The following is a 24,447-nucleotide window of genomic DNA, read 5'->3' as shown; positions in this document are numbered from 1 at the left end:
GTCGGACGGGCGATGGCTCCAGCCAATAGACAGCAGCGCTATCCGCGGTTTCTGATTGGCTAGTTTGTTCGCATATAAAATGCACGCGCCGGCGCTAGGCCCTTCTCTTGCCAGGCGTCCTCGTGGGAGGTTGGTTTGCTAGCCAGATCGGCGCCTGGGGCGTCAGCGGGAAGCATGGAGGGGTCTTTGGGGGCTTTTGGGAACATAGAGTCCTATCCTGTTCCGCCTGGGGCCTCGGTGGCGGCTTGCACGCCCCGAGATGGCGGCGGCTGCCCTAGGCAGAGCCGGCGGGCGGTTGCGCGTGTCTTGCTCCTCGTAGGCCCAGGACCGGGGGATGGGTGTCGGGTGACCAGGCCTGAGCTCCCTATTTCTCCTCAGTGACATCGTCTTTAAACCCTGCGTGGCAATCCCTGACGCACCGCCGTGATGCCCAGGGAAGACAGGGCGACCTGGAAGTCCAACTACTTCCTTAAGATCATCGTAAGTGCAGGGTGGGTCGCCTCTGCCCTCATGTTGCCCCAGCGCAAATAGGGACAGTCAGCTGCTATGTGCTGAGGGTCTATTCAGTACCGGCTACCGAATTAGGCCATTTTCGGGAAAATCCTGTTTAGTTAACAATTTCCTGAGATAGGTCCCTTCTGTTGTAGATAAACAGGCTCAGGCAAGTTAAGTGGCTCCTAAGATGACAGCATTCATATCCAGGTCTGTCTGGCTTCCAAAAGAGTGCACCTTATACCTTTATTTTGTGTTTTTTTAACCGAGTCTCGATGTGTTGTCCAGGCTGGAGTGTAGTGGCTTGATCTTGGCTCACTGTAACCTCCGCCTCCCAGGTTCAAGCGATTCTCCTGCTTCAGCCTCCCAAGTAGCTGGGACGACAGGGGCGCGCCACCACACCCAGCTAACTTTTGTGTTTTCAGTAGAGACGGGGATTCACCACGTTGGCCAGGATGGTCTCGATCTCTTGATCTCATGGTCTGCCTGCTTCAGTCTCCCTAAGTGCTAGGATTATAGGTGTGAGCCACTGCGCCTGGCCACGCATTATACTTTTACTGCATCTTTGAGAAGGTCTGAGGCCAGTAATGAGTCATTGTAAGGAAGCAAGTTGTTGCATATTTAGGACCTGTCAGTCAAGAAACTTAAGTGTCCAGTGACTTTTGGATGGCCTTTGAGGTGGGTCTTCCCTGCCCAGAAACGCTGACTGTACTGCGCTTAAGCAATTAGGCAGCATTGTAGAGCATAGTTTGTATTACATTTTCCCACACTTAGAAGGTTTTCAGACACAAAACTCAAAAGAATTGTACAACAATCCGGATATACACGCCTAGATTCTTTTAACAAGTAATAATGTTGCTCTATTTGCTTAACATTGTGCTTTGAATGCTGTGAGTCTAGCCCTCTTGACCAGCTTATTTGGAACATTCCTTTTTTTATCCTGATAACCATTTTAGTGAATCGGAAACCTGCCTCGTAATTGGGAAAAATAAAAAAAAAAAAACTAAGTAAAAAATTAAAGGAAAAACTCTTGATCGAATGTAGAAACCTGATTTTCAGCATTCATACCCAGCAAACCAGTCATCCAGTTTGGCAGTGTTACAACGTAGCTCTCACTCTCCCTCTGACTTCAAAAGCTTAGAAGAAAGGGAGTGAGATGGAAACAAATTGTGGGGTTCAGTTTCTCCTGGCATTTTTTTCCCTCTTCCTGTTAAACTTGGCGCCTCTGGCTTGTTTTTTGTAGCAACTGTTGGATGATTATCCGAAATGTTTCATCGTGGGAGCAGACAATGTGGGCTCCAAGCAGATGCAGCAGATCCGCATGTCCCTTCGAGGGAAGGCCGTGGTGCTGATGGGCAAGAACACCATGATGCGCAAGGCCATCCGAGGGCACCTGGAAAACAACCCAGCTCTGGAGAAGTCAGTTCCACTGGCAGTTTTGTCCTCCCTCCCCAGTGCCCGTCTCCCTCTTCCTGGAGAATGGTGCTGAAAGGTGATCGTCTCCCGTAAACTTCTCTTTGCAGACTGCTGCCTCATATCCGGGGGAATGTGGGCTTTGTGTTCACCAAGGAGGACCTCACTGAAATCAGGGACATGTTGCTGGCCAATAAGGTAAGGGGACAATTGAGTTGGCTAAAGAGATTTTGTAGTTGCTCCTTAAAGCAAAATGGACCATTCTCATGTTTGTTGTCTTTTCTCACTGTTTGTTGTCTTTATCAGGTGCCAGCTGCTGCCCGTGCTGGTGCCATTGCTCCATGTGAAGTCACTGTGCCAGCCCAGAACACTGGACTCGGGCCCGAGAAGACCTCCTTTTTCCAGGCTTTAGGTATCACCACTAAAATCTCCAGGGGCACCATTGAAATCCTGGTGAGTGGACCTGGTTTGCCTGTGCTAACCAGGCAAATGGGGGTCTGCTTTTAGTGGCCATGGGTCTGTTGGTCGTCCAGGTGTTCACTGCCCCACTGTTACCTTGTTCAGAGTGATGTGCAGCTGATCAAGACTGGAGACAAAGTGGGAGCCAGCGAAGCCACGCTGCTGAACATGCTCAACATCTCCCCATTCTCCTTTGGGCTGGTCATCCAGCAGGTGTTCGACAATGGCAGCATCTACAATCCTGAAGTGCTTGACATCACAGAGGAAACTCTGCATTCTCGCTTCCTGGAGGTACATGCTCTCAGCCTTACCCCCTCTTACACTGATGGTTGAGAGCATGACAAGGGTCAGACTGAGTCCCTGTAACCAAGGACTGTGTTTTCATCTGTCTACCTGCCTCATCTGTAAAATGTCAGTAACAACATAAGATTGTTGAAGGAGTTAATGAATTAATGGATGTAAAGTCTTAGAACAGTACTGGCTGTTATTCTAGGTCCAGGAATAAGACTGTCAAATTTTGCCATCAAAATGCCCTTTTAAGAGGCGGAGGTTGCGGTAAGCCGACATGGTGCCGCTGCACTCCAGCCTGAGTGACAGAGTGAGACTCTGTCTAAAAAAACAATGCCCTTTAGGCCGGGCGCGGTGGCTCAAGCCTGTAATCCCAACACTTTGGGAGGCCGAGACGGGCGGATCACGAGGTCAGGAGATCGAGACCATCCTGGCTAACATGGTGAAACCCCATCTCTACTAAAAAATACAAAAAACTAGCCGGGTGAGGTGGCGGGCACCTGTAGTCCCAGCTACCGGAAGGCTGAGGCAGGAGAATGGCGTAAACCCGGGAGGCGGAGCTTGCAGTGAGCTGAGATCCGGCCACTGCACTCCAGCCTGGGCGACAGAGCCAGACTCCGTCTCAAAAAGAAAAAAAAAAATGCCTTTTAAATAATGAATAATAGTGATAGAAAATGTTTTTTCTTGGATAAATGATAAATTGAAATTAATGTATATAATTAGATATTATTAGCTACTCTGAGGTAGCTTCATTTGTTGAAAGTTTGACTAGTGAATTAAATTCACATCTGGAAATAGTTGAACATTTTTCGTTCATGGAACTCAATGGCTATGTTAGTCATTTATGCTTTTCACTATGGTAGTGGCTTTGGAAGTAAATGCCATCAATAATGGTATACAGAACACGTGGGTTTGGAATAAGGGCAAAATTCATTTGATGGATCTGAATTGGTATGAGATGAAGTGGCCTCTCGAGACTGAGCTGCCAACCTGGCAATTATTGTCTGCCAAGGGTTCTCTTTACTAGGCTTTACTTGGGACTTCCTTTCCTGTAGGGAATCTCACGTAAAATGAAATCTTCCCTCCCCCAGGGTGTCCGCAATGTTGCCAGTGTCTGTCTGCAGATTGGCTACCCAACTGTTGCATCAGTGCCCCATTCTATCATCAACGGGTACAAACGAGTCCTGGCCTTGTCTGTGGAGACGGATTACACCTTCCCACTTGCTGAAAAGGTAAAAGGATCCCACCGGGACCACAGTGGGCCTGACTGTGACAAATTAGGGTGACAAATGGTGGCCTAAAGTGCCTTTACAGTTGTATTTTATATAGCGGATAATTTTCTGAGGATATTTGAGAGGTTGGGGGGCAGGGAAGGCGTTTCTCACTTGAGAAATGACAAGAGACCCAAAGGGGGTTAATGGGCAAGAGCTGGGCCTTAGGAACACCCCTCACTAGGCCATACCCAAGCTGTCCTGCTTGGGCCACTTCTGACAGGCAAGGCTTCACACTGACTGTAATATTGTTGCTCCTTAAACTCTACCATGGCAGGAGGGTGGGTAGTAGCAGAGTGTGGATGACCATTTTGACCACTTCTCCCTCCCCCCTTCAGGTCAAGGCCTTCTTGGCTGATCCATCTGCCTTTGTGGCTGCTGCCCCTGTGGCCGCTGCCACTACAGCTGCTCCTGCTGCTGCTGCTGCAGCCCCAGCTAAGGTTGAAGCCAAGGAAGAGTCGGAGGAGTCGGACGAGGATATGGGATTTGGTCTCTTTGACTAATCACCAAAAAGCAACCAACTTAGCCAGCTTTATTTGCAAAACAAGGAAATAAAGGCTTACTTCTTTAAAAGGTCTCTGGACTCTTAATTTTGTATCTTTTTTCCCCTTTTTGTACAGGGTCTGGCTGTTGCCCAGGCTGGAGTGTGGTGGTGTAACTACAACTCACTGCACCCTCAAACTCTTGGGGTCAAGGGGATCCTCCTCTCTCAGCCTCCCAAGTAGCTGGGAATACAGGCACACACCATGACGCTCAGCTACTAATTTTGTAGAGATGTTGCATAAGCTGGTCTCATTCCTGGCTTCAAGGAATCCTCCCGCCTCAGCCTCCCAAAGTGCTAGGATTATAGGCTTGAGCCACCGTGTGCCTGGCCCTTAATTTTGAGGCTTTATAGTGCCATATGCTAGAAACCAAAGCCATGGTGAAACTATAGAGCTTTGTATTTAGGTGTTGATGTTTGGGTAACCTCTTTGTATCTAAATGAAGCTACCAAACATCCTGTATGGTTTTCTAGACACAGTTGACTAGAATTACTATTTCCATGGCCACTGCAGTAGAGTCGGTTTAGTGTCAGCTGAGATAGGCATGTGGTGGATGCTAGGGCCAGTCCCATAGAGCAGTTTTTCAAACTGGGTGGTGCTCCAACTCATTAGTAGGTGGTGAACAGTTTGTATTTTTGAGACAGTCTCACCCTGTTGCCCAGACTGGGGTGCAGTGGCTTGGTCTTTGCTCACTGCAACCTCCGCCTCCTGGGTTCAAGCGATTCTCCTGCCTCAGCCTCCCAAGAAGCTGGAATTACAGGCAGCTGCCACCATACCTGGCAAATTTTTTTTTTTTTTTTTTTTGGTTTTTTTTTTTGAGACGGAGTCTCTGTCACCCAGGCTGGAGCACAATGGCGGTCTCAGCTGTCTGCAACCTCTGCCTCCCGGGTTCAAGCTGTTCTCCCACCTCAGCCTCCCAAGTAGCTAGGACTACAGGCATGTGCCATCACACCTGGCTAATTTTTGTATTTTTAGTAGAGACGGGGTTTCACTATGCTGGCCAGGCTGGTCTTGAACTCCTGATCTCGTGATCCGCCTGCCTCGGCCTCCCAAAGTGCTGGGATTACAAGCATGAGCCACTGCACCCGGCCTTTTTTTTTTTTTTGGTATTTTTTGTAGAGACAGTGTTTCGTCATGTTGAGGAGGCTGGTCAGGAAATCCTGACATCAGGTTGATCCACCCACTTCAGCCTACCAAAGTGCTGGGATTACAGGCGTGTGCCACCATGCTTGGCCCCAGTATTTAAAGAGAAAGCATCTGCTGAGAACAGGTGCTTTGTTGTGATTCCTGTATTTAACTTACAGACCTGCCGGAACATGATAGGTTCCTTCTAACTAGGTCTGTGTCAAAGGTTTGAAAGTCACTGCTAACAGGACCGACAACTAAGCTGTGAGGACCCTATTCTCTAAATTGCAGCCACATCTGCAAGTAGCCTCCTGCTCCGTGGCCTTCAAAACTCCCAGCCTAGGGCATCCAGCATTTCCCCAGGGCAGGGGCCTCCTTCAGTTCTGACCTTCCCCGATCTCCTTATCTACCCATGTTTGCTAACCCTGTACAAGTCATCCCTCAACTGAACTACAAACTGAGGACAAAAGACTAGTTCGCTGACTCTTTTACCTAGTTTTTAGTTCCTGTTATCTAGGAAGCAACACTTGTTTTTCTTAAGAATGCAGTCATCACTCAGGAAAGGCCCATGTAAGGCTGGCCCTGCGGGCTGGAAGTGGGTCAGGGGCTGCAAGGCGGGCTCGTAGCGTTACACCGCGGGCTCACCACGTTACAAGCGCTAGTCTCCCACGAGGCGCCTGGGGCTGAAGAGAGGGCCCTGGGGAGGAGGCCTTGTGGCTCCGGCGCGGGCCAACTTCAAGCCCGTGATCCGGCTACCCGGGCTGCAGCGGCCGCCGTCCCGCCCGGTGGCGCCAAGCCCGGGGCCCTGCCCCAGCTGCCTCCCGGCCTCACCCTGCCGCGTGGGCCTCGCTGTGACCCGGAAGCGCTCCGGAAGCGGTTCCGGAATCAGCCCCGGCAGGATGGCGGCGGACACGCAGGTGAGGCGGGCGGCTGCGGGGCCAACGGGGCGAGGGACTGGGTGCGGACGATGGCCGTCGGGTGGGGCCGCTCTAGCTCCTCGGCTTAGGGGCACTGGGGGTGGTGGCTGTGGAGGGCGTAGTCTTGGGGCCGTCTCAGGCCGGACTCTCACGGCTGCGGGCTTGGCTCGGCCGGGGCGGCGCAGGCAGACCGCGGGCTCGAGGAGTCCGGGGCTCCCGCCACGACTTCGGCAGCTGGAGCTCGGCGGGGCCTTTGCCCGACCCCGGAGTTGCAAAAGTTCACTTTACCGAGCCTCTACTTCTCTCCAAACCCCTCCGGCTGTGAGCCCCGGGCCAACGCCAAGTCTTCGTTAAACTTTGTATTCGGCAGATGTTCTTTGAGTGTAGACTTTGGATTCATACAGATCTGGGCTTGAGTTCCTGCTCGTCGATTTCTGTGACGTGCAAAACATGTGACTTAACCCCACCAAGCCTGCCTTTTCATCTATAAAATGAGGTTAAAACAATACTTACCTTAAAAGGTTGTGGTGAAGGTTCAGTGAGATAAAATAGGGCTTGATATATGTTGGTTGTTATCAGATGCAGGGTTAGTGAAAAGAACTGTGTCCTGCCCAGGAAGAGTCTTGTCACCCTTGAGTGTTACCTGTGGGTACTTTGTAATTCAGGAAGGACTTGGGAAAACCTTTTCCTCCACCCAGTTGTGGTTATGTTTAAAGTGAAAAGACATTGTTATGGGGCAGGGGAAAAACAGGTGTGTAAAGGACAGCTGGGCTGATTTGGGGTCTCCAGGGTGATGGGATTGATTTTTATGAGTAGACCCAGAAAATGACCACTTAACTTGAACATTCAAAAAGACATTTATTGAGACTCTGGTATGCAGGTGGCTGATGTTCAAATGATGTTGTACTGAATCCTAGAAAGAAAAGCTTAGTATGAGCGGGTTAGGGGAATACATGCTGAATGTTTAACATTGATACTCACTTGAGGAAGAATCTTCTCTAGAGCTGCAATGTCCGGTATGGCAGCCACGTGGCTACTTAAGTTTGTTAAAATTAAATGAAATAAAAAAAATTCAGTTTCTGGCTGGGCGTGGTGGCTCACCCTGTAATCCCAGCACTTTTGGAGGCCGAGGTGGGTGGATCACTTGAGGTCAGGAGTTTGAGACCAGCCTGACCAACATGACAAATACCCTGTCTCTACTAAAAATGCAAAAATTAACCGGGTGTGGTGGTGCATGTCTGTAATTCCAGCTACTGAGGAGGCTGAGGCATGAGAATCACTTGAACTGAGAGGCAGAGGTTGCAGTAAGCCGAGATTGCGCCACTGCGCTCCAGCCTGAGCAACAAGAGCGGGACTCTGTCTCAAAAAAAAAAAAAAAAAAATTTAGTTCTTCACTTGTACCAGCCACATTTCAGTGCACAGTTAGCTGCATGTAGCCAGTGGCTACTGCATTGGGTGATGCATGATAATATTTCTGTATTTTATAATTTTTGTATTTTTAGTAGAGGGGGTTTCTCCATGTTGGCCAGGCTGGTCTCGATCTCCTGACCTCAGGTGGTCCTCCCGCCTTCACCTCCCGAAGTGCTGGGATTACAGGCGAGTCACCGTACCCGGCCTGAGATTATTTTATTTTGTTTTTTGAGACGGAACTCCTCTCTAGGCTGGAGTGCAATGGCACAATCTCAACTCACTGCAACCTCCGCCTCCCAGGTTCAAACAATTCTCCTGCCTCAGCTTCCCAAGTAGCTGGGATTACAGGCATGCGCCACCACGCCCGGCTAATTTTTGTAGTTTTTGTAGAGACAGGGTTTCACCATGTTGGGTGGGCTGGTCTCAAAGTTCTGACCTCAAGCAATCCGCCTGCCTTGGCCTCCGAAAGTGCTGGGATTACAGGCGTGAGCCACTGTGCCTGGCGTTGTCTTCAGTATTCTAAAGGAAAATGATTTCAACCTAGAATTCTGTATTTGGCCAGAACATTTTCCTACTTGCAAGGAGTTTACAAAATGGAGGATGTGCTTCACCTAAACACAAGAAAGTACATGTTCAGGGTGATAAACTGTGTCCCAGCTGTAGAGGATCATATGCCTAAGTGGGGCAGGTCAGAAAACTGGGAGAGATTTCCTTAGGAAGGTGGAATTTGATGGAATACCTGATCTGACTAAATGTACTGAGATTTAGACAAATGGCAAAAAGCTTGGGGTTTAATTATTTATAAGAACAGATTAAAAAAAAAGTCAAACTGAAGCATGGTGGGAAAGGGTAATTATTAACACCAGGGGCATAAAAAAGCTAGGAAGAATAAGAGTTTATTAAATGGATGTTGAATGCCCTTTACATATAATGTAATCACTGACTACTTACCTAGCCTATATTATGAAACTGGGGATTTCCACTGGGGAAATAGGGAGAGTGTGCGATGGGGTCAGAGCAGGAAAGGGAGCTGTGGTGGAAAGGCAGCAAAACTGAAAAACCAAGAAGCACGCGCAAGTTACCTCCGTAGTTAGAGATACTTAGATATATGGAGGTAACTACCCAAATACCCACCAGATCAACCTAAGGGTTGTCCATGGAAAGTGAGGGCAAGGGACTGGTTTTTATGGCAGACTTCTCAGAACTTTTTGGTTTTGACTCTATGTGCATCTATGACTATAAAAACAAAATACTTTTTTTTTTTTTTTTTTTTTTGAGACGGAGTCTTGCTCTGTTCGCCCAGGCTGGGGTGCAGTGGTGTGATCTTGGCTCACTGCAACCTCCGCCTCCCGGGTTCACGCCATTCTCCTGCCTCAGCCTCTTGAGTAGCTGGGACTACAGGTGCCCGCCACCACGCCTGGCTATTTTTTTGTATTTTTAGTAGAGACGGGGTTTCACCGTGTTAGCCAGGATAGTCTCAATCTCTTGACCTCATGATCTGCCCACCTCAGCCTCCCAAAGTGCTGGGATTACAAACGTGAGCCACCACACCCAGCCAAAAACAAAAGACATTTTAAAGTTAAAACAATACATCATTTACGTAGAAGACAGTTTTGGACGTTGCCAATAGAATTATGGCAGGGATTTAAGCATGAAAAACTCAGCATTGTTTCATTTCTGTGTGTACACTTGCCTCTTATGCTACTGATAAGGCCTGCCTGTGAAATACCCTCAAAAGAAAAAGATGATGACCCCACTTTGTTAAGTTACATGAGCCTTATCATGCCCTGCTCTACGGCTTGTGAATCCACAACCTGCCCACTTGGTAGCTTGTAGAGTATTGCTCAGGAGCAGATCTTTTCAGGGATGTTTGCAAACTGCCCCCAGTCACTGGGTCTTATGCTTATGTCCCTACACTGGGGACTGCATCTGTGGTAACTCAATGACTGTCGAAAGCTAAAGATTTGTTAGCATCAGTGTATAGACCTGTTTGGTTTCAAGGTTAGTTTCAAAAATGCAGGTGCTATGGCTCTCAACTCCACTCTGAGCAGTGACTTCCTCTAACCATCTCTCTTGGAGATGGTTTCTTCATTGCCTAGAAAGTGGGGATACTGATGCCTCCCTTGCAGGCTTATTGGTAGTAGTAGCCAACTTTATGCTTGGGATGAGAGTAGACGCCCCTTACACACAATCTCATTTAATCTCCGTAACAGTCATATGAGGTAACTGTTATTGTCCGCATCTTGTAGATGAAAAAACTAAAGATAGGGGGAGTGACATTATTTGACTAAGTTTCCATAGCTAGTAAAAGGCAGAGCTGGGATCCAATCTCCTAACCTTTCATGTTTTAGCCAGTGTGCTTATCCTCTGCCAGCGAATTGCCAGGATGCTGACATTCCCATTACGGGGAGGTTAAAGTGAGATGATGTAAAGGGAACGTGCTTGGCATGTACTAGGCCCTTGCTAGATTTTGGGTAGTTCTGAAGGGATATTTTCTGTTCAGAGGTCTTTGCCTTTCCTCTTATTGCCCAAGTTTAAGTAAGGTATATTGAGTTGTTGACTAGTTGAATTAAAGCAGTACATCTCAAGTGGGAGTGATTTTGCCTCCCAGGAGACATTTGACAGTGTCACAACTGGGGCGGGTTGGGGAGGTGGGCTGCTACTGACATTGAGTGGGTAGAGACCTGGAATGCTGCTAAAAACACAGCACCCCACAATAAGAATTACCCGGCCCAAAATGTCTGAGTGGGGAGGTTGAGAAACCCCAGGTTAGAGAGATCCCCGAATTCTACACCCACCCCCTCAACACAAACATTGTTTTATAGTCTGACTGGTGAAATTTTCTCTGTCACTTGGCCTTCACAGGTTTCCGAGACACTAAAGCGTTTTGCAGGGAAGGTGACAACAGCCAGTGTAAAGGAACGGAGAGAAATCCTCAGTGAACTTGGGAAGTGTGTTGCTGGAAAAGGTATTTATTTGTCATCCATGTACCCTGGACAATATTCTTTTTTTTCTTCTTTTTGAGAGAGAGTCTCGCACTGTCGCCCTGGCTGAAGTGCAGTGGCACGATCTCAGCTCACTGCAACCTCCACCTCCTGGGTTCAAGCGATTCTCCTGCCCTCAGCCTCCTGAGTAGCTGGGATTACAGGTGCCCACCACCACACCTGGCTAATTTTTCTATTTTTAGTAGAGATGGGATTTCACTTATGTTGGCCAGGCTGGTCTCGAATGACAGTGTTCCATATAAAAAATAAATTGCGTGGTTTTTTTTTTTCTTTTCTTCTTCTTTTCGAGACAGAGTCTCATGATGTTACCCAGGCTGGAGTGCAGTGGCATGCTCTGGGCTCACTACAACCTCCACCTTGCTGGTTCAGGTGATTCTCATGTTTCACCCTCCCCAGTAGCTGGGATTACAGGTGTGCGCCACCACACCCAGCTAATTTTCGTATTTTTAATAGAGATGGGGTTTCACCATGTTGGCCAGGCTGGTCCTGAACTTCTGACCTCAAGTGATCCCCCTGCCTCGGCCTCTCAAGATGCTGGGATTTCAGGCATGAGCTACTGGGCCCAACTGAAATTGTTTCTTTAGAACCATGGCCTTGGCCAGGCGCGGTGGCTCACGCCTGTAATCCTAGCACTTTAGGAGGCTGAGGTGGGCAGATCACAATGTCAGGAGTTTGAGACCAGCCTGGCCAATATGGTGAAACCCTGTCTCTACTAAAAAAAAAATACAAAAATTAGCCAGGTGTGGTGGTGTGCGCCTGTAATCCCAGCTACTCGGGAGGCTGAGGCAGGAGGATTGCTTGAACCCAGGAGGTGGAGGTGGCAGTGGGCCGAGATTGTGCCACCGCACTCCAGCCTGGGCAACAGAGTGAGACCCCGTCTCAAAAAAAAAAAAAAAACCCCAGGTACAGTGGCTCACTCCTGTAATCCCAACACTTTGGGAGCTGAGGCGGGTGGATCACGAATCCAGGTGTTCGAGACCAGCCTGACCAACATGGTGAAACCCCGTCTCTACTAAGAACACAAAAATTAGCTGGGCATGGTGGCACGCATCTGTAATCCCAGCTACTCGGGAGGCTGAGGCAGGAGAATTGCTTGAACCTGGGAGGCAATGGAGGTTGCAGTGAGCTGAGATCGTGCTACTGCACTCCAGCTTGGGCGACAGAGCAAGACTCCGTCTCAAAAAAAAAAAGAACCATGGTCTTCTTCCCCTCTTCCTGCACAACTTCTGCGTTTACTTTATTTGCTTGCTATAATATGAATTGAAACAGTTAAAACTTTTGGGTTAGTGGAGAGTTTATCCATTCAGGTGTGAAAGCTATTTACACTTTTAACCATTTTCATTGGAAATATTTTAAAAAGATAGCCAAAATCTTTCTCAGGTAATATACTGAGTACAACAATTTTTTTTTTTTTTTTTTGAGTCAGTCTCACTCTGTCGCCCAGGCTTGAGTGCAGTGGCACGATCTCGGCTCACTGCAAGCTCTGCCTCCCGGGTTCAGGCCATTCTGCCTCAGCCTCCTGAGTAGCTGGGACTACAGGCGCCCGCTAATTTTTTGTATTTTTAGTAGAGATGGGGTTTCACCGTGTTGGCCAGGATGGTCTCGATCTCCTGACCTCGTGATCTGCCTACCCCGGCCTCCCGAAGTGCTGGGATTACAGGTGTGAGCCATCGCCCCGACCGAAAACATTTCGTTTATGACTTGGGATATCATTTTTCCCAATCTGTGTTCCATGGAATTCAGCAACATGGTAGTAGGTGATTGTCCAATAAAGGATTCCAAGATCAAATAAGTTGGGAGAGGTTTTTTTTTTTTTTTTTTTTGGTGAGACAGAGTCTCGCTCTGTCGCCCAGCCTGGAGTGCTGTGGCGCAACTTCAGCTCACTGCATCCTCCGCCTCCTGGGTTCAAGTGATTCTCCTGCCTCAGCCTCCTGAGTAGTTGGGATTACAGGCACCTGCCACCATGGCCAGCTAATACTTGTATTTTTAGTAGAGATGGGGTTTCACCATGTTGGCCAGGCTGGTCTCGAACTCCTGACCTCAGGTGATCCACCCGCCTCGACCTCCCAAAGTGCTGGGATTACAGGCGTGAGGCACCGTGCCCAGCCTAGAGGTCATGTTTTTGATGCCCTCTTGGAATATTCACAACAGCGTGTTTTCATTTTATTAAGCTTCCTTGAATCCATGTTTTCTTTGAACCTCTTTTTTGCTGAAAATCTGTTCAGGGTCCGGGGAACTCATTTTGGGGAATGCTGAGTATATCTGATTATCCTGATCTGCACCATAACCAAAGGATAGCTCTATGACTTATTAGAGTAACACCATTTTACCTTCACTCAATAAATTCTTGGTTTTTTTTTTTTTTCATTTCTTTTGGTGTGTGTGTTTTTACCGTATAGCATTGGCTCTCAAAGTGTGGTTCCTGGACAGGCAACATCAGCATCATCTCGGAACTTGTTAGGGATAAAAATTCTCAGCTCCATTGGAGCAACTCAAATCAGAAATCCTGGAGGTGCTGTAATGCCAGCTACTTGGGAGGTTGAGAGGTAGGAGGATCGCTTGAGCCTGGGAGGTTGAGGCTGTAGTGGTCCATGGTTGTGCCACTGCTTTCCAGCCTGGGTGACAAAGCGAGACCCTGTGTCAAAATAAATAAATAAATAAAAGGTTGAGCACAGAACCCAGTATTTGTGTTTTAACAACTCCTTTAGGTGATTCCTATGTTCACTGAAGTTTGAAAATCATGGCCATGGCTGGGCTCGGTAGCTCATACCTATAATCCCAGCACTTTAGGAGGCCAAGGAGGATGGATCACCTGAGGTCAGGAGTTTAAGACCACCCTGGCCAACATGGGGAAACCCCATCTCAACTAAAAATACAAAAAAATTAGCTGGGTGTGGTGGTGGGCACCTGTAATCCCAGTTACTTTGAGAGGCTGAGGCAGGAGAATTGCTTGAACCTGGGAGGCAGAGGTTGCAGTGAGCTGAGATTGCGCCATTGCACTCTAGCCTGGGCGACAAGAGCGAAACTCTGTTTCGAAAAAAAGAGAAATAAAATCATGGTCATGTAAATTGGGCCTCCCTTTCTGTCCACTGTTACTTCCTATTTGTGCCACTTCACCCAGCTTCTCATTTGCTGCTTCTGACCTACTTATGCCTAGTAAGATACCCAAGCTTGTAAACTTGCTGTTTGTGAGCATCTCAGAGATTCTCTTGTGTGTTAATGCTTCAATGTATGAGTTTTATGGAATCCTCAAAGGTTTTTCTGGTCACTTTCCCAGCAGAGCTCCCTAGTTAGAAAAGACAGCCATGTGATACCAATCTTTCTGGTCACAGGTCTCTAGTGCAGCAGTCAGTGATGAAGGGCTTAGACAGGCTGTGCCACTTAGAGGTTCTGTGACCTGCTTCAAGTTACTTCACTTCTCTGAGCCTGTCTTTTTTTTTCTTTAAACGTGGAGATGACAGTAGTACTTCCCTGATAGGTTGGAGTAAATGTAACGCATTATCTGGCTATGGTAAGCTCACAGTGTACGTTAGCTGTTGTTATTGTCATTGTCTTAGCCACAACCTGTTTCTGGCCCCAGTTGTTCTTTTCCCCAGTTAGTGAAATAGCCCCAAATCACATGGACCAATGCAGTAGTCAGATCCTTGGGGAAACTGCGTCCCTGTACCTCATTAATTTCTCTTCCATCGTTCAGGTGCCTGAAGTGTGAGGAATGGTATGGGCCTCCTGCTCTCAGGTTTCTCCTACACCCAATATAAGTCTGTCTTACACTGCAGGTTAAATTTCCTCCTCCTCAGAAGCTTCTCCCTTTTGTTTGCATGCTTCACTGTGGCATGCAGTACTTGTCACAGGTTAACTTTCCAACATTATTGAGCACTCTTTTTTTTTTTTTTGAGATGGGGGTCTCGCTCTGTCTCCCAGCCTGGAGTGCAGTGGCGCCATCTCTGCTCACTGCAGCCTCCACCTCCTGGGTTCAAGCGATTCCCCTTCTTCAGTCTCCTGAGTAACTGGGATTACAGGCGTGTGCCACCATGCCCAGGTAATTTTTGTATTTTTAGGAGAAACTGCGTTTCGCCGTGTTGGCCAGGCTGGTCTAAAACTCTTGGCCTCAAGATATCCTCCCACCTTGGCCTCCCAAAGTGTTGGGATTGCAGGCGTGAGCCACTGTGCCCAGCCATATTGAACACTCTTGTTTAACCAAGAGCTGAACTCTTTCTACCCAGAGTTAGAGTGTATCTGTTTCACTCGAGTTAGGGTGTATCTGTTTCACTCTGACTGGCTGGCTTGATTTCCTGTTACTTGGTTTCTTCATTTAAAAATGGGCTTGATGGCCGGGCGCGGTGGCTCAAGCCTGTAATCCCAGCACTTTGGGAGGCCGAGGTGGGTGGATCACGAGGTCAGGAGATCGAGCCCATCCTGGCCTACACGGTGAAACCCCGTTTCTACCAAAAAATACAAAAACAAAAAACTAGCCGGGCGAGGTGGCGGGAGCCTGTAGTCCCAGCTACTCGGGAGGCTGAGGCAGGAGAATGATGTAAACCCGGGAGGCGGAGCTTGTAGTGAGCCGAGATCGTGCCACTGCACTCCAGCCTGGGCGACACAGTGAGACTCCGTCTCAAAAAAAAAAAAAATAATAATAATAATAATAAAAATGGGCTTGATCTGGATGTCGTGGCTGACACCTGTAATCCTAGCGCTTTGGGAGGCTGAGGCGGGCGAATCACGAGGTCAGAAGTTTGAGACCAGCACCGCCAACATGGTGAGACCCTGTCTGTACTAAAAATACAAAAATTAACTGGGCGTCGTGGTGTGTACTTGTAGTCGCAGCTACTCGGGAGGCTGAGGCAGGAGAATCGCTTGAACCTGGGAGGCAAGGTTGCAGTGAGCCAAGATCGCAGCACTGCACTCCAGCCGGGGCGGTAGAGCGATACTCTGTCTGAAAAATAAAAGCGGCAGGTGGGGGGGGCTTAATAACAGTGCCTACCTTATATGGATTAGGTGAGTTAATGTGTATGAATTATCTAGAGCAAGGTCTGGCATCTTGTTAGCACTAAGAACTGGGGTGTTACTAGTCCCCCTCTTTTCTTCCTTATGTGTTCTGAATAGGTATTATGCCTTCTTAACCCTGCACTCCACATGTATCTCCCTCTCTTTCCATTTTTCCAGAGTCTCCTAATCTGTCAGGCCAAGCTTATGTGTCCTTCAGACTTTCAGAAACTCTCCAGTTATAGGTGTTCTTCCCTTTTCTGGTCCCTCATAGTACTTCAATGTTTTTTTTTTTTTTCTGAGACGGAGTCTCGCTCTGTCGCCCAGGCTGGAGTGCAGTGGCCGGATCTCAGCTCACTGCAAGCTCCGCCTCCCGGGTTCGCGCCATTCTCCTGCCTCAGCCTCCCGAGTAGCTGGGACTACAGGCGCCCGCCACCTCGGCCGGCTAATTTTTTGTATTTTTAGTAGAGACGGGGTTTCACAGTGTTAGCCAGGATGGTCTCGATCTCCTGACCTCGTGATCCACCCACCTCGGCCTCCCAAAGTGCTGGGATTACAGGCTTGAGCCACCGCGCCCGGCAGTACTTCAATGTTGTACTGGTTTTAAAACTGTTTATTAGAATGTATGTAAAGAAAGGTACATCTCCTAATCGAACAGCTCACTGAATCATCACATATTAAACACCAGTATAACCAGCACCCAGTTCAAGAAGTAGAATCATTCCAGCACTCCTGAACCTCCACTTGATGGCATGTGAGATTTCAAGGCCACCTGTATTTTCTTAGTTTCGTTCCTTTTGCAAATGTCTACCCAAAGCTTTTCTGTGCCAGGCATTTTCCTAGAGTCCTGTTTTGTTGTTGCTTTTTCCTCTTGGGGAGGAAAGTCTTAAATTTATGGGGAGTGCCAAGTGGGCTGAGATCATGTCTGGCAGGATACCTGACTCCAGCAGCTTATCAAGTCATTTTTATTGACTAATCTCTGTGTAATCTTTGGTTTCAGATCTGCCAGAGGGAGCAGTGAAGGGGCTCTGCAAATTGTTCTGCTTGACTCTGCATCGATATAGGTGAGTCCCAGCCAAAGGCCCCGTATCTGGAGCACTTTGTACAGAGAGGGTATTTAGGGTAGTGGTTAGAGCCAGAGGACCTGGTGCCAAATCTGGGCTATATCACGTCCTAGCTGTTAGATCCTGGGCAAGTTACTTCACCTCTCTGTGCCTCAGTTTCCTTGTCTGCAGAATGGGGATGATGCCATTCTCTATCTCATGGGTGGTTAGTAGAAAGCGTGAGGTGCCTGGAATAGTTGCCTGCTGTGCCATAGTGGTCAGTGTGTGTATGCTGCCATTAGTCATGTGTGTTAAATCGCCTGGCCTACTTTGAGACCCTTATAACTGCTCCATAAATGTAGGTGCTGCCCTTACACACTCCATGGCTTATTTGCCCTTATGAGATACTTTTAGAACTCTAGGAGGAGATGAGTTTATCTAGTTATTTCCTAATCCCTCCTCTGTGATCCACTGGAATATGGTGTGATCACTTTCTCCTGAGAAAGACCAGTGCATGGCCTGAGCAGCCTTGCCCCTGTCTTTGCCTGAGGTCTGTATGTTCACCTTTCTCTTTGCCTCTCCCCTAGAGATGCAGCTTCCCGCAGGGCCTTGCAGGCAGCCATCCAGCAGTTGGCTGAGGCCCAGCCAGAAGCCACTGCTAAGAACCTTCTACACTCTCTGCAGTCTTGCGGTATAGGCTCCAAAGCAGGTGTTCCCAGGTAAGAGGTAAAAGTTGTGGCCCCTTGAGAATTGGTACAGTCCTGCTCAGGAGAAGCTGATGCAGTTGACCATGCACAAGAGGGAGGAGCCAGGATGGCAAGCCTAGTGGAGAAAACACTTTCTGGGGGAGCAGGGTTGGGAAACAGTGGAAGCAAGGCCATTTTGAGGGGAACCAGTTGCCCACCAGGCCCCTAATGGTGGAAGCCGTCTGTTTGTTTTATATAGTTGTCAGTGCCAAGAGATGAGAGTTTGGCCACTGAAACCTGGACTCCTTGTCCTGAATTGCCACAGATGGTTTGTGGGGAACTGGTTCAAGTTCTGTTCCATGAGGTCAAGGGAGGGTCCTGCATTATCAACGGGGGCCTTAGGGACAGTGTTCGTCCTCAAGCTGCTCTGAACTCACCCCCTACTCTGCTCTGCAGTAAGAGCAGTGGCTCTGCCGCCTTGCTGGCCTTGACCTGGACCTGCCTCCTGGTGCGCATTGTCTTTCCGTCGAGAGCCAAGCGACAAGGAGACATCTGGAACAAACTGGTAGGTTCCCTGTGTCTCTGAAGTAGCAAGGATCAGCTTTCTGCCAGGAGTTAGGGCGTGTTTCAGCACCTTCTTGGTGCCAAGTGCTTTTCTGGGTGCTGGGTGACCAGACACTCTGAGTTGTCCCGAGGCATGTGGCTTTGGTGGATGGCCATGAGTGCTTCATAATCACATTCCTTGGTGTATTAGACATTTTGGAGCTTCTCTGTCAGGCATGGTGCTAGGCGCTGGAATTGCAGTGATGGACAACAGAAACAAGGCCCCTGATTTCATGGCATGTGTGGAAGCTGTGACAGGCCAGAGTTGGGAAGACAGTCAAAAAGCAACTAGACTAGAAAATATCATAGTATAAATCCTCTTGGGTTTTTTCTGGCTAATCATTCTATTCCCTGTGTTTGATTTCAGTGTTGAACTGGTGAATGGAATGGATTTCTTGTCTTAGTTTTGGTTCTTACATTCCCTCCTTCCATTCTCTACCTGCTTCTTCCACATTTTCTTCTTTTTCTTTCCACATGTCTGCTCACCAGGTTGGGAGGTGAGCAGAGCAGACATGTGCCTGGATAGGCTTAGTGTAGGTCATGAGGAGTGGTTTTTGTTTTTTTGAGACGGAGTCTTGCTCTGTTGCTCAGGCTGGAGTGCAGTAGTGTGGTGTCGGCTCACTGCAAGCTCCACCTCCTGGATTCAAGCAATTCTCCTGCCTCAGCCTTCCGAGTAGCTGGGATTACAGGAGCCTGCCACCCTGCCTGGCTAATTTTTTTGTATTTTTAGTGGAGACAGGGTTTTTCCATGATGGCCAGGCTGGCCTTGAAGTCCTGACCTCAGATGATCCGCCTGCCTTGGCCTTCCAAAGTGTTGGGATTATAGGCGTGAGGCACTTTGCCTGGCCTTGGATCTGATTCTTGTCCATGAGACTTGGCTGAGTCACTTAACTTCTGAGCCCACTTCCTCATTTGCAAAGTGGGAAAGAAAATACTACCCACCCTGTCCGCCTTAAAGAGTTGTTGTATAAGGCCAGGTTTAGTTGAGGGTTGAGATGGCTGTGGAAACTGGAGAGTCTCATGCAGGTAGGTGCCAGTGATGACCAGCCTTAGGAAACACAAGTACCTCTCCATGAAGCAGCCTGCTAGTTAGATAGAGGGCGGCATCCCCAGTAGCTTAACCAGCACAGCTCTGGGGACAGCATGGAGTGGCTATCAGTATAATTGATGGATGATGGATTAGAATGCTGAAACCTGGAGGGTCAGGGATTGTGTATTGTTGTGAGCTCGGACTCTCTTGGATCCCCTTCAGGGCATCGGTGTCATTGTTACCAAAGGCCTCCTTGTGAGACGGTGCAAGCTTATTGGCTTATCTCCACTGAGTGGTTTTTTTGTTTTTGAGAGACAGAGTCTGATTCTGTCACTCAGGTTGGAATGTAATGGAGCAATCTCGGCTCACTGCAACCTCTGCCTCCTGGGTTCAAGCAATTCTCCACCCTCAGCCTCCTGAGTATAACTGGGACTATATGTGTATGCCATCACACCTGGCTCATTTTTGTATTTTTAGTAGCGGTGGGGTTTCGCCATGTTGGCCAGGCTAGTCTCAAACTCCCGACCTCAGGTGATCTGTCTGTCTCAGCTTCCCAAAGTGCAGGGATTACAGGTATAAGCCATTGTGCCTAGCCTACTTTTAAAAAAATATATTAAAAAAATTTTTTTTTACACACCATGATTCTGCAGATTTCTTTCTTTTTTTTTTTTTGGAGACAAAGATCTTGCTCTGTCACCCAGGCTGGAGCACAGTGGCATGATCTCGGCTCACTGCAGCCTTGACCTCCTGGGCTCAAGTGATCCTTCTTTTGCAGCCTCCTGAGTAGCTGGGGCTACAGGCATGCTGATGTATGCCTGGCTAATTTTTGTATTTTTTTAGAGATAGGGTTTTCTTTCGTTGCCCAGGTTGGTCTTGAACTCCTGGGCTCAAGGGAACCACCTGCTTCGGTCTTCTGAAGTGCTGGGTTTATAGGCATGAGCCACCATGCTCAGCCAGTAATCCTTTCTATACCACATTGTATATAGGGAATCTTCTGTTGTTTATGGTTTTTTATTGTTACTAACAGTGCTGCAATGAATAACATTGTACATATGCCATTTTGTATATATGCAAATAGAATTTATTAGCATTGGTTTCTTTTTTTTTTTCTTTTTTTTTTTTTTAAGATGGAGCCTTGCTCCGTCTCCCAGGCTAGAGTGCAGTGGCACGATCTCGGCTCACTGCAAGCTCCGCCTCCCGGGTTCACGCCATTCTCCTGCCTCAGCCTCCCGAGTAGCTGGGACTACAGGCGCCCGCCACCATGTCCGGCTAATTTTTTGTATTTTTAGTAGAAACAGGGTTTCATCGTATTAGCCAGGATGGTCTCAATCTCCTGACCTCGTGATCCACCCGTCTCAGCCTCCCAAAGTGCTGGGATTACAGGCATGAGCCACTGTGCCCAGCCCGTTTTTTTATTGTTAATTAACAGTGCTGCAATGAATAACCTTGTACATATGCCATTTTGTATATGTACAGATAGAATTTATCAGCATTGCTTTCACAAGCGTATCTGTTTTCTTTGTTTTTTTTTCTGAGACGGAGTCTCGCTCTGTCGCCCAGGCTGGAGTGCAGTGGCGCGATCTCGGCTCCCTGCAAGCTCCGCCTCCCGGGTTCACGCCATTCTCCTGCCTCAGCGTCCCGAGTTGCTGGTATTACAGGTACCCGCCACCTTGCCTGGCTAATTTTTTGTATTTTTAGTAGAGACAGGGTTTCACCGTGTTAGCCAGGATGGTCTCGATCTCCTGACCTCGTGATCTGCCCGTCTCGACCTCCCAAAGTGCTGGGATTATAGGCGTGAGCTACCGTGCCGGCCATCTGTTTTCTTTTCTTTTCTTTTTTTTTTTTTTTGAGACTGAGTCTTGCTCTCTTGTCCAGGCTGGAGTGCAGTAGCACAATCTCGGCTCACTGCAAACTCCACCTCCTGGGTTCATGCCATTCTCCTGCCTCAGCCTCCTGAGTAGCTGGGACTATAGGCGCCTGCCACCACGCCCAGCTAATTTTTGTATTTTTTGTAGCGACGGGGTTTCACCATGTTGGCCAGGATGGTCTCGATCTCTTGACCTTGTGATCCGCCCGCCTCAGCCTCCCAAAGTGTTGGGATTACAGGCGTGAACCATTGCACCTGGCCTTTTTTTTTTTTTTGAGATGGACTTTCGCTCTTGTTGCCCAGGCTGGAGTGCAATGGTGTGATCTCGGCTGACCGCAACCTCCGCCTCCTGGGTTCAAGCGATTCTCCTGCCTCAGCCTCCCGAGTAGGTGGGATTACAGGCATGCGCCACCACGCCCAGCCAATTTTGTGTTTTTAGTAGAGACAGGGTTTCTCCATGTTGGTAAGGCTGGTATCAAACTCCCGACCTCAGGTGATCCGCCTGCCTTGACCTCCCAAAATGCTGGGATTACAGGTGTGAGCCACTAGGTTCGGCAGCCTCTGAGATTTTTTTAGTCAAGGACCTATTATGTATGTCAATCTGGGTTGGACGGTGTGAACTCCATGCAGTTCGAATGGCCATATCAAGCTGCACTTCTGTATTCACAGTGCTCAACATAGAGCCTGCCATGTAGTCAGTGGTTAGTAAGTACTTGTGGAATTAATGAAGGACAGGTCAAGGCAGATACGAAGTAAATGAAACAGGACCCTTTTTCTTTTCCTGGATGGCACTTAAACCTCACTGAAATTGTATATTCATTTGTGTATTTATTTGTTTAATATCATTTTTTTCCCTCTGAATTCTAAGGTACATGAAAGCAGGGACTGGCTGGGCACAGTGGGTCACGCCTGTAATCCCAGCACTTTGGGTGGCCAAGGCGGGCAGATCACGAGGTCAAGAGATCGAGACTGTCATGGCCAATGTGGTGAAACCCTGTCTCTACTGAAAATACAAAAATTAACTGAATGTGGTGGCACGCACCTGTAGTCACAGCTACTTGGGAGACTGAGGCAGCAGAATCACTTGAACCCAGGAGGTGGAGGTGGAGGTTGTAGTGAGCTGAGATTGTGCCACTGCACTCCACCCTGGGGACATAGCGAGACTCCGTCTTAAAAAAAAAAAAAAAGCAGGGACCGTATCTGTCTTACTCCCCTTGTGCCTTCATTGTCTGACTCATAATAGGTGATCACCAAATACTTATTAAATGAACCCTAGAGGGAACAGTGTCGTTAAAGGACAGAACTAAATGTGTGAGGTGGAGGGAGGAGGATCTGGCTGGAGTTGAGTGGGAGAAGCTGAGTGGAGATGAAGCCAGGATTTGGAGGGGCTGATGGAGGTCTTTGCAGGCTGTGAGGGCCATGGGACCCTCAGTCTTGTGTCCCATCTTGATCTGAGTCTTTCCTGGTCCTGGCAGGTGGAAGTGCAGTGCCTGCTCTTGCTGGAGGTGCTGGGCGGCTCCCACAAGCACGCCGTGGATGGTGCTGTGAAGAAACTCACGAAGCTGTGGAAAGAGGTGACAGGACTGCAGGGGCTGGCGGGCATTGCTTCTTCCATGCCACTCCCCCACTGCCATCTTATACACCTGCCTGGCACTTTCCTCTTTAGAACCCCGGGCTGGTGGAACAGTACTTGTCAGCCATTCTCAGCCTAGAGCCCAACCAGAACTATGCCGGCATGCTGGGGCTGCTGATGCAGTTCTGCACGAGCCACAAGGAGATGGATGTGGTCAGTCGGCACAAGGCAAGTGCCAAGGCAGAGTGACTGTGGGTTTGCTACGCTGGGAATGTTGGGAGTTCACTGGAGGGAAGGAATGGGAACCTGCTTTGCCCTGGTGACCCTAGCTGTTGACCTCATCTGAAACTTGTTGATTTTCTCATGTGAGACTGTGGCCTTTTGCCGTGATACATGAACTTTTAGGAGTTGGAAAGTTTCCCTTCTGTTTCTGGCTTGGGTGATAGTTTGCTTGTTCATGCAGTCACTTATTTATCCCAGTTGAGTGGCTGCCATGTTCTAGGCACTGTGCCCGGTGTTGGGGGTACACCAGCGAGTAAGGGAGCTGTGACCCCTGCCCCCAGGGAACTGAGTCTGAGAAACTGACATTAAACAGATAGTCTAGTTAATTATAACTAGTATGTGCTACAAAGGGAAAGTGTGAGAAGCTGTGAGACTCCACAACGGAAGGACCTGGTTTAGGCTGTGGGTCAGAGAACACATCTCTCTAAAGAAGGAACTTTGAGGCCGGGCGCGGTGGCTCAAGCCTGTAATCCCAGCACTTTGGGAGGCCGAGACGGGCGGATCACGAGGTCAGGAGATGGAGACCATCCTGGCTAACATAGTGAAACCCGTGAAACCCCGTCTCTACTAAAAAAAATACAAAACAACTAGCCGGGCGAGGTGGCAGGCGCCTGTAGTCCCAGCTACTCGGGAGGCTGAGGCAGGAGAATGGCGTAAACCCCGGAGGTGGAGCTTGCAGTGAGCTGAGATCCGGCCACTGCACTCCAGCCTGGGCGACAGAGCGAGACTCCGTCTCGGGAAAAAAAAAAAAAAAAGTTTGAGAGTGAAGAGGAATTAGCAAGGTCAAGAGGTGAGGCAGAGCATTTTGGGCAGAGAAAGCCTGTGGGCAGGAACAGAGAGGAGGCGAGAGGAGTTGGAGTGGCAGGAATGGGTTAGAGTGACGCAGCCAGCTGAGTGGTGGGCAGGGCCTTATAAGCCATACCAAGGACTTTGGACTTTATCCCAGGGGGCCATGGAAGGCTGTGGAAGGGTTTTAAGTGGGGTTGCATGATCAGTGGGACCTCTATGCTTAACACTGAAATTTGGGGCGTTGATTTGTATTTTTTGGAGGCACTCTAGCAAGAGGGACCCCTTAAGCCAGTGATGAGACATTTGAGAATGTCAGGATCTTACCAGAGCTTTGTGTTCTCTAGAGCGCCCTACTGGACTTTTACATGAAGAACATCCTGATGAGCAAAGTCAAGCCTCCGAAGTACCTGTTGGTGAGCGAGAGGTGGCCGTTACTCACCTGGACAATTGATCCCATTTTCAGTTCTGGGATGCTGAACTCTTTTTCCTTCTTGGTCCGTTCCCATGAGGGCTAGGTGCCTTATTCCTTTTTCTTTGTAGGATAGCTGTGCCCCTCTGCTCCGATACCTGTCCCACTCAGAATTTAAGGACCTGATACTGCCCACCATACAGAAGTCCTTACTGAGGAGTCCAGAGAATGTTATTGAAAGTAGGTTGCTGTCAGCC

General features: G+C 48.6%; 2 protein-coding genes across 3 annotated transcripts in view; both read left to right on the top strand.

Annotated features, from left to right (window-relative positions):
• Positions 1-4,498, top strand: RPLP0 (ribosomal protein lateral stalk subunit P0). The gene is made up of 8 exons (XM_023204609.1): positions 1-129; positions 379-480; positions 1,736-1,911; positions 2,016-2,103; positions 2,212-2,358; positions 2,470-2,655; positions 3,744-3,884; positions 4,262-4,498. Exons 2-8 carry the CDS (start codon positions 427-429, stop codon positions 4,424-4,426), a joined length of 957 nt encoding a protein of 318 aa, XP_023060377.1. The 5' UTR covers positions 1-129; positions 379-426; the 3' UTR covers positions 4,427-4,498.
• A 1,891-nt stretch (positions 4,499-6,389) lies between these two features.
• Positions 6,390-24,447, top strand: part of GCN1 (GCN1 activator of EIF2AK4) — a 66,635-nt gene continuing 48,577 nt past the window's right edge. For both annotated transcript variants that reach the window (XM_023204594.3, XM_023204585.3), the window contains exons 1-9: positions 6,390-6,507; positions 10,783-10,885; positions 16,909-16,972; positions 17,539-17,670; positions 18,094-18,202; positions 22,613-22,711; positions 22,804-22,938; positions 24,126-24,194; positions 24,322-24,430. In XM_023204594.3, coding sequence (XP_023060362.1) covers positions 6,490-6,507; positions 10,783-10,885; positions 16,909-16,972; positions 17,539-17,670; positions 18,094-18,202; positions 22,613-22,711; positions 22,804-22,938; positions 24,126-24,194; positions 24,322-24,430 — 838 coding nt within the window. In that variant the 5' untranslated portion in view covers positions 6,390-6,489. The remainder of the gene's footprint in view (positions 6,508-10,782; positions 10,886-16,908; positions 16,973-17,538; positions 17,671-18,093; positions 18,203-22,612; positions 22,712-22,803; positions 22,939-24,125; positions 24,195-24,321; positions 24,431-24,447) is intronic.

The sequence above is a fragment of the Piliocolobus tephrosceles genome, chromosome 10 (genome assembly GCF_002776525.5).
Source record: "Piliocolobus tephrosceles isolate RC106 chromosome 10, ASM277652v3, whole genome shotgun sequence".
Lineage (NCBI taxonomy): Eukaryota > Metazoa > Chordata > Mammalia > Primates > Cercopithecidae > Piliocolobus > Piliocolobus tephrosceles.
Note: the sequence above shows the minus strand (reverse complement) of the source record. Positions and strands in the feature narration are given on the sequence as shown.

What these genes read in the sequence shown, in the direction of transcription:
- RPLP0 (XM_023204609.1), top strand. Translation starts at nt 427, where the DNA reads ATGCCCAGGGAAGACAGGGCGACCTGGAAGTCCAACTACTTCCTTAAG. An exon ending in ACATGTTGCTGGCCAATAAG is followed by an intron (nt 2,104 to 2,211) that starts GTAAGGGGACAA and finishes TGTCTTTATCAG; the next exon opens with GTGCCAGCTGCTGCCCGTGC. An exon ending in TGCATTCTCGCTTCCTGGAG is followed by an intron (nt 2,656 to 3,743) that starts GTACATGCTCTC and finishes TCCCTCCCCCAG; the next exon opens with GGTGTCCGCAATGTTGCCAG.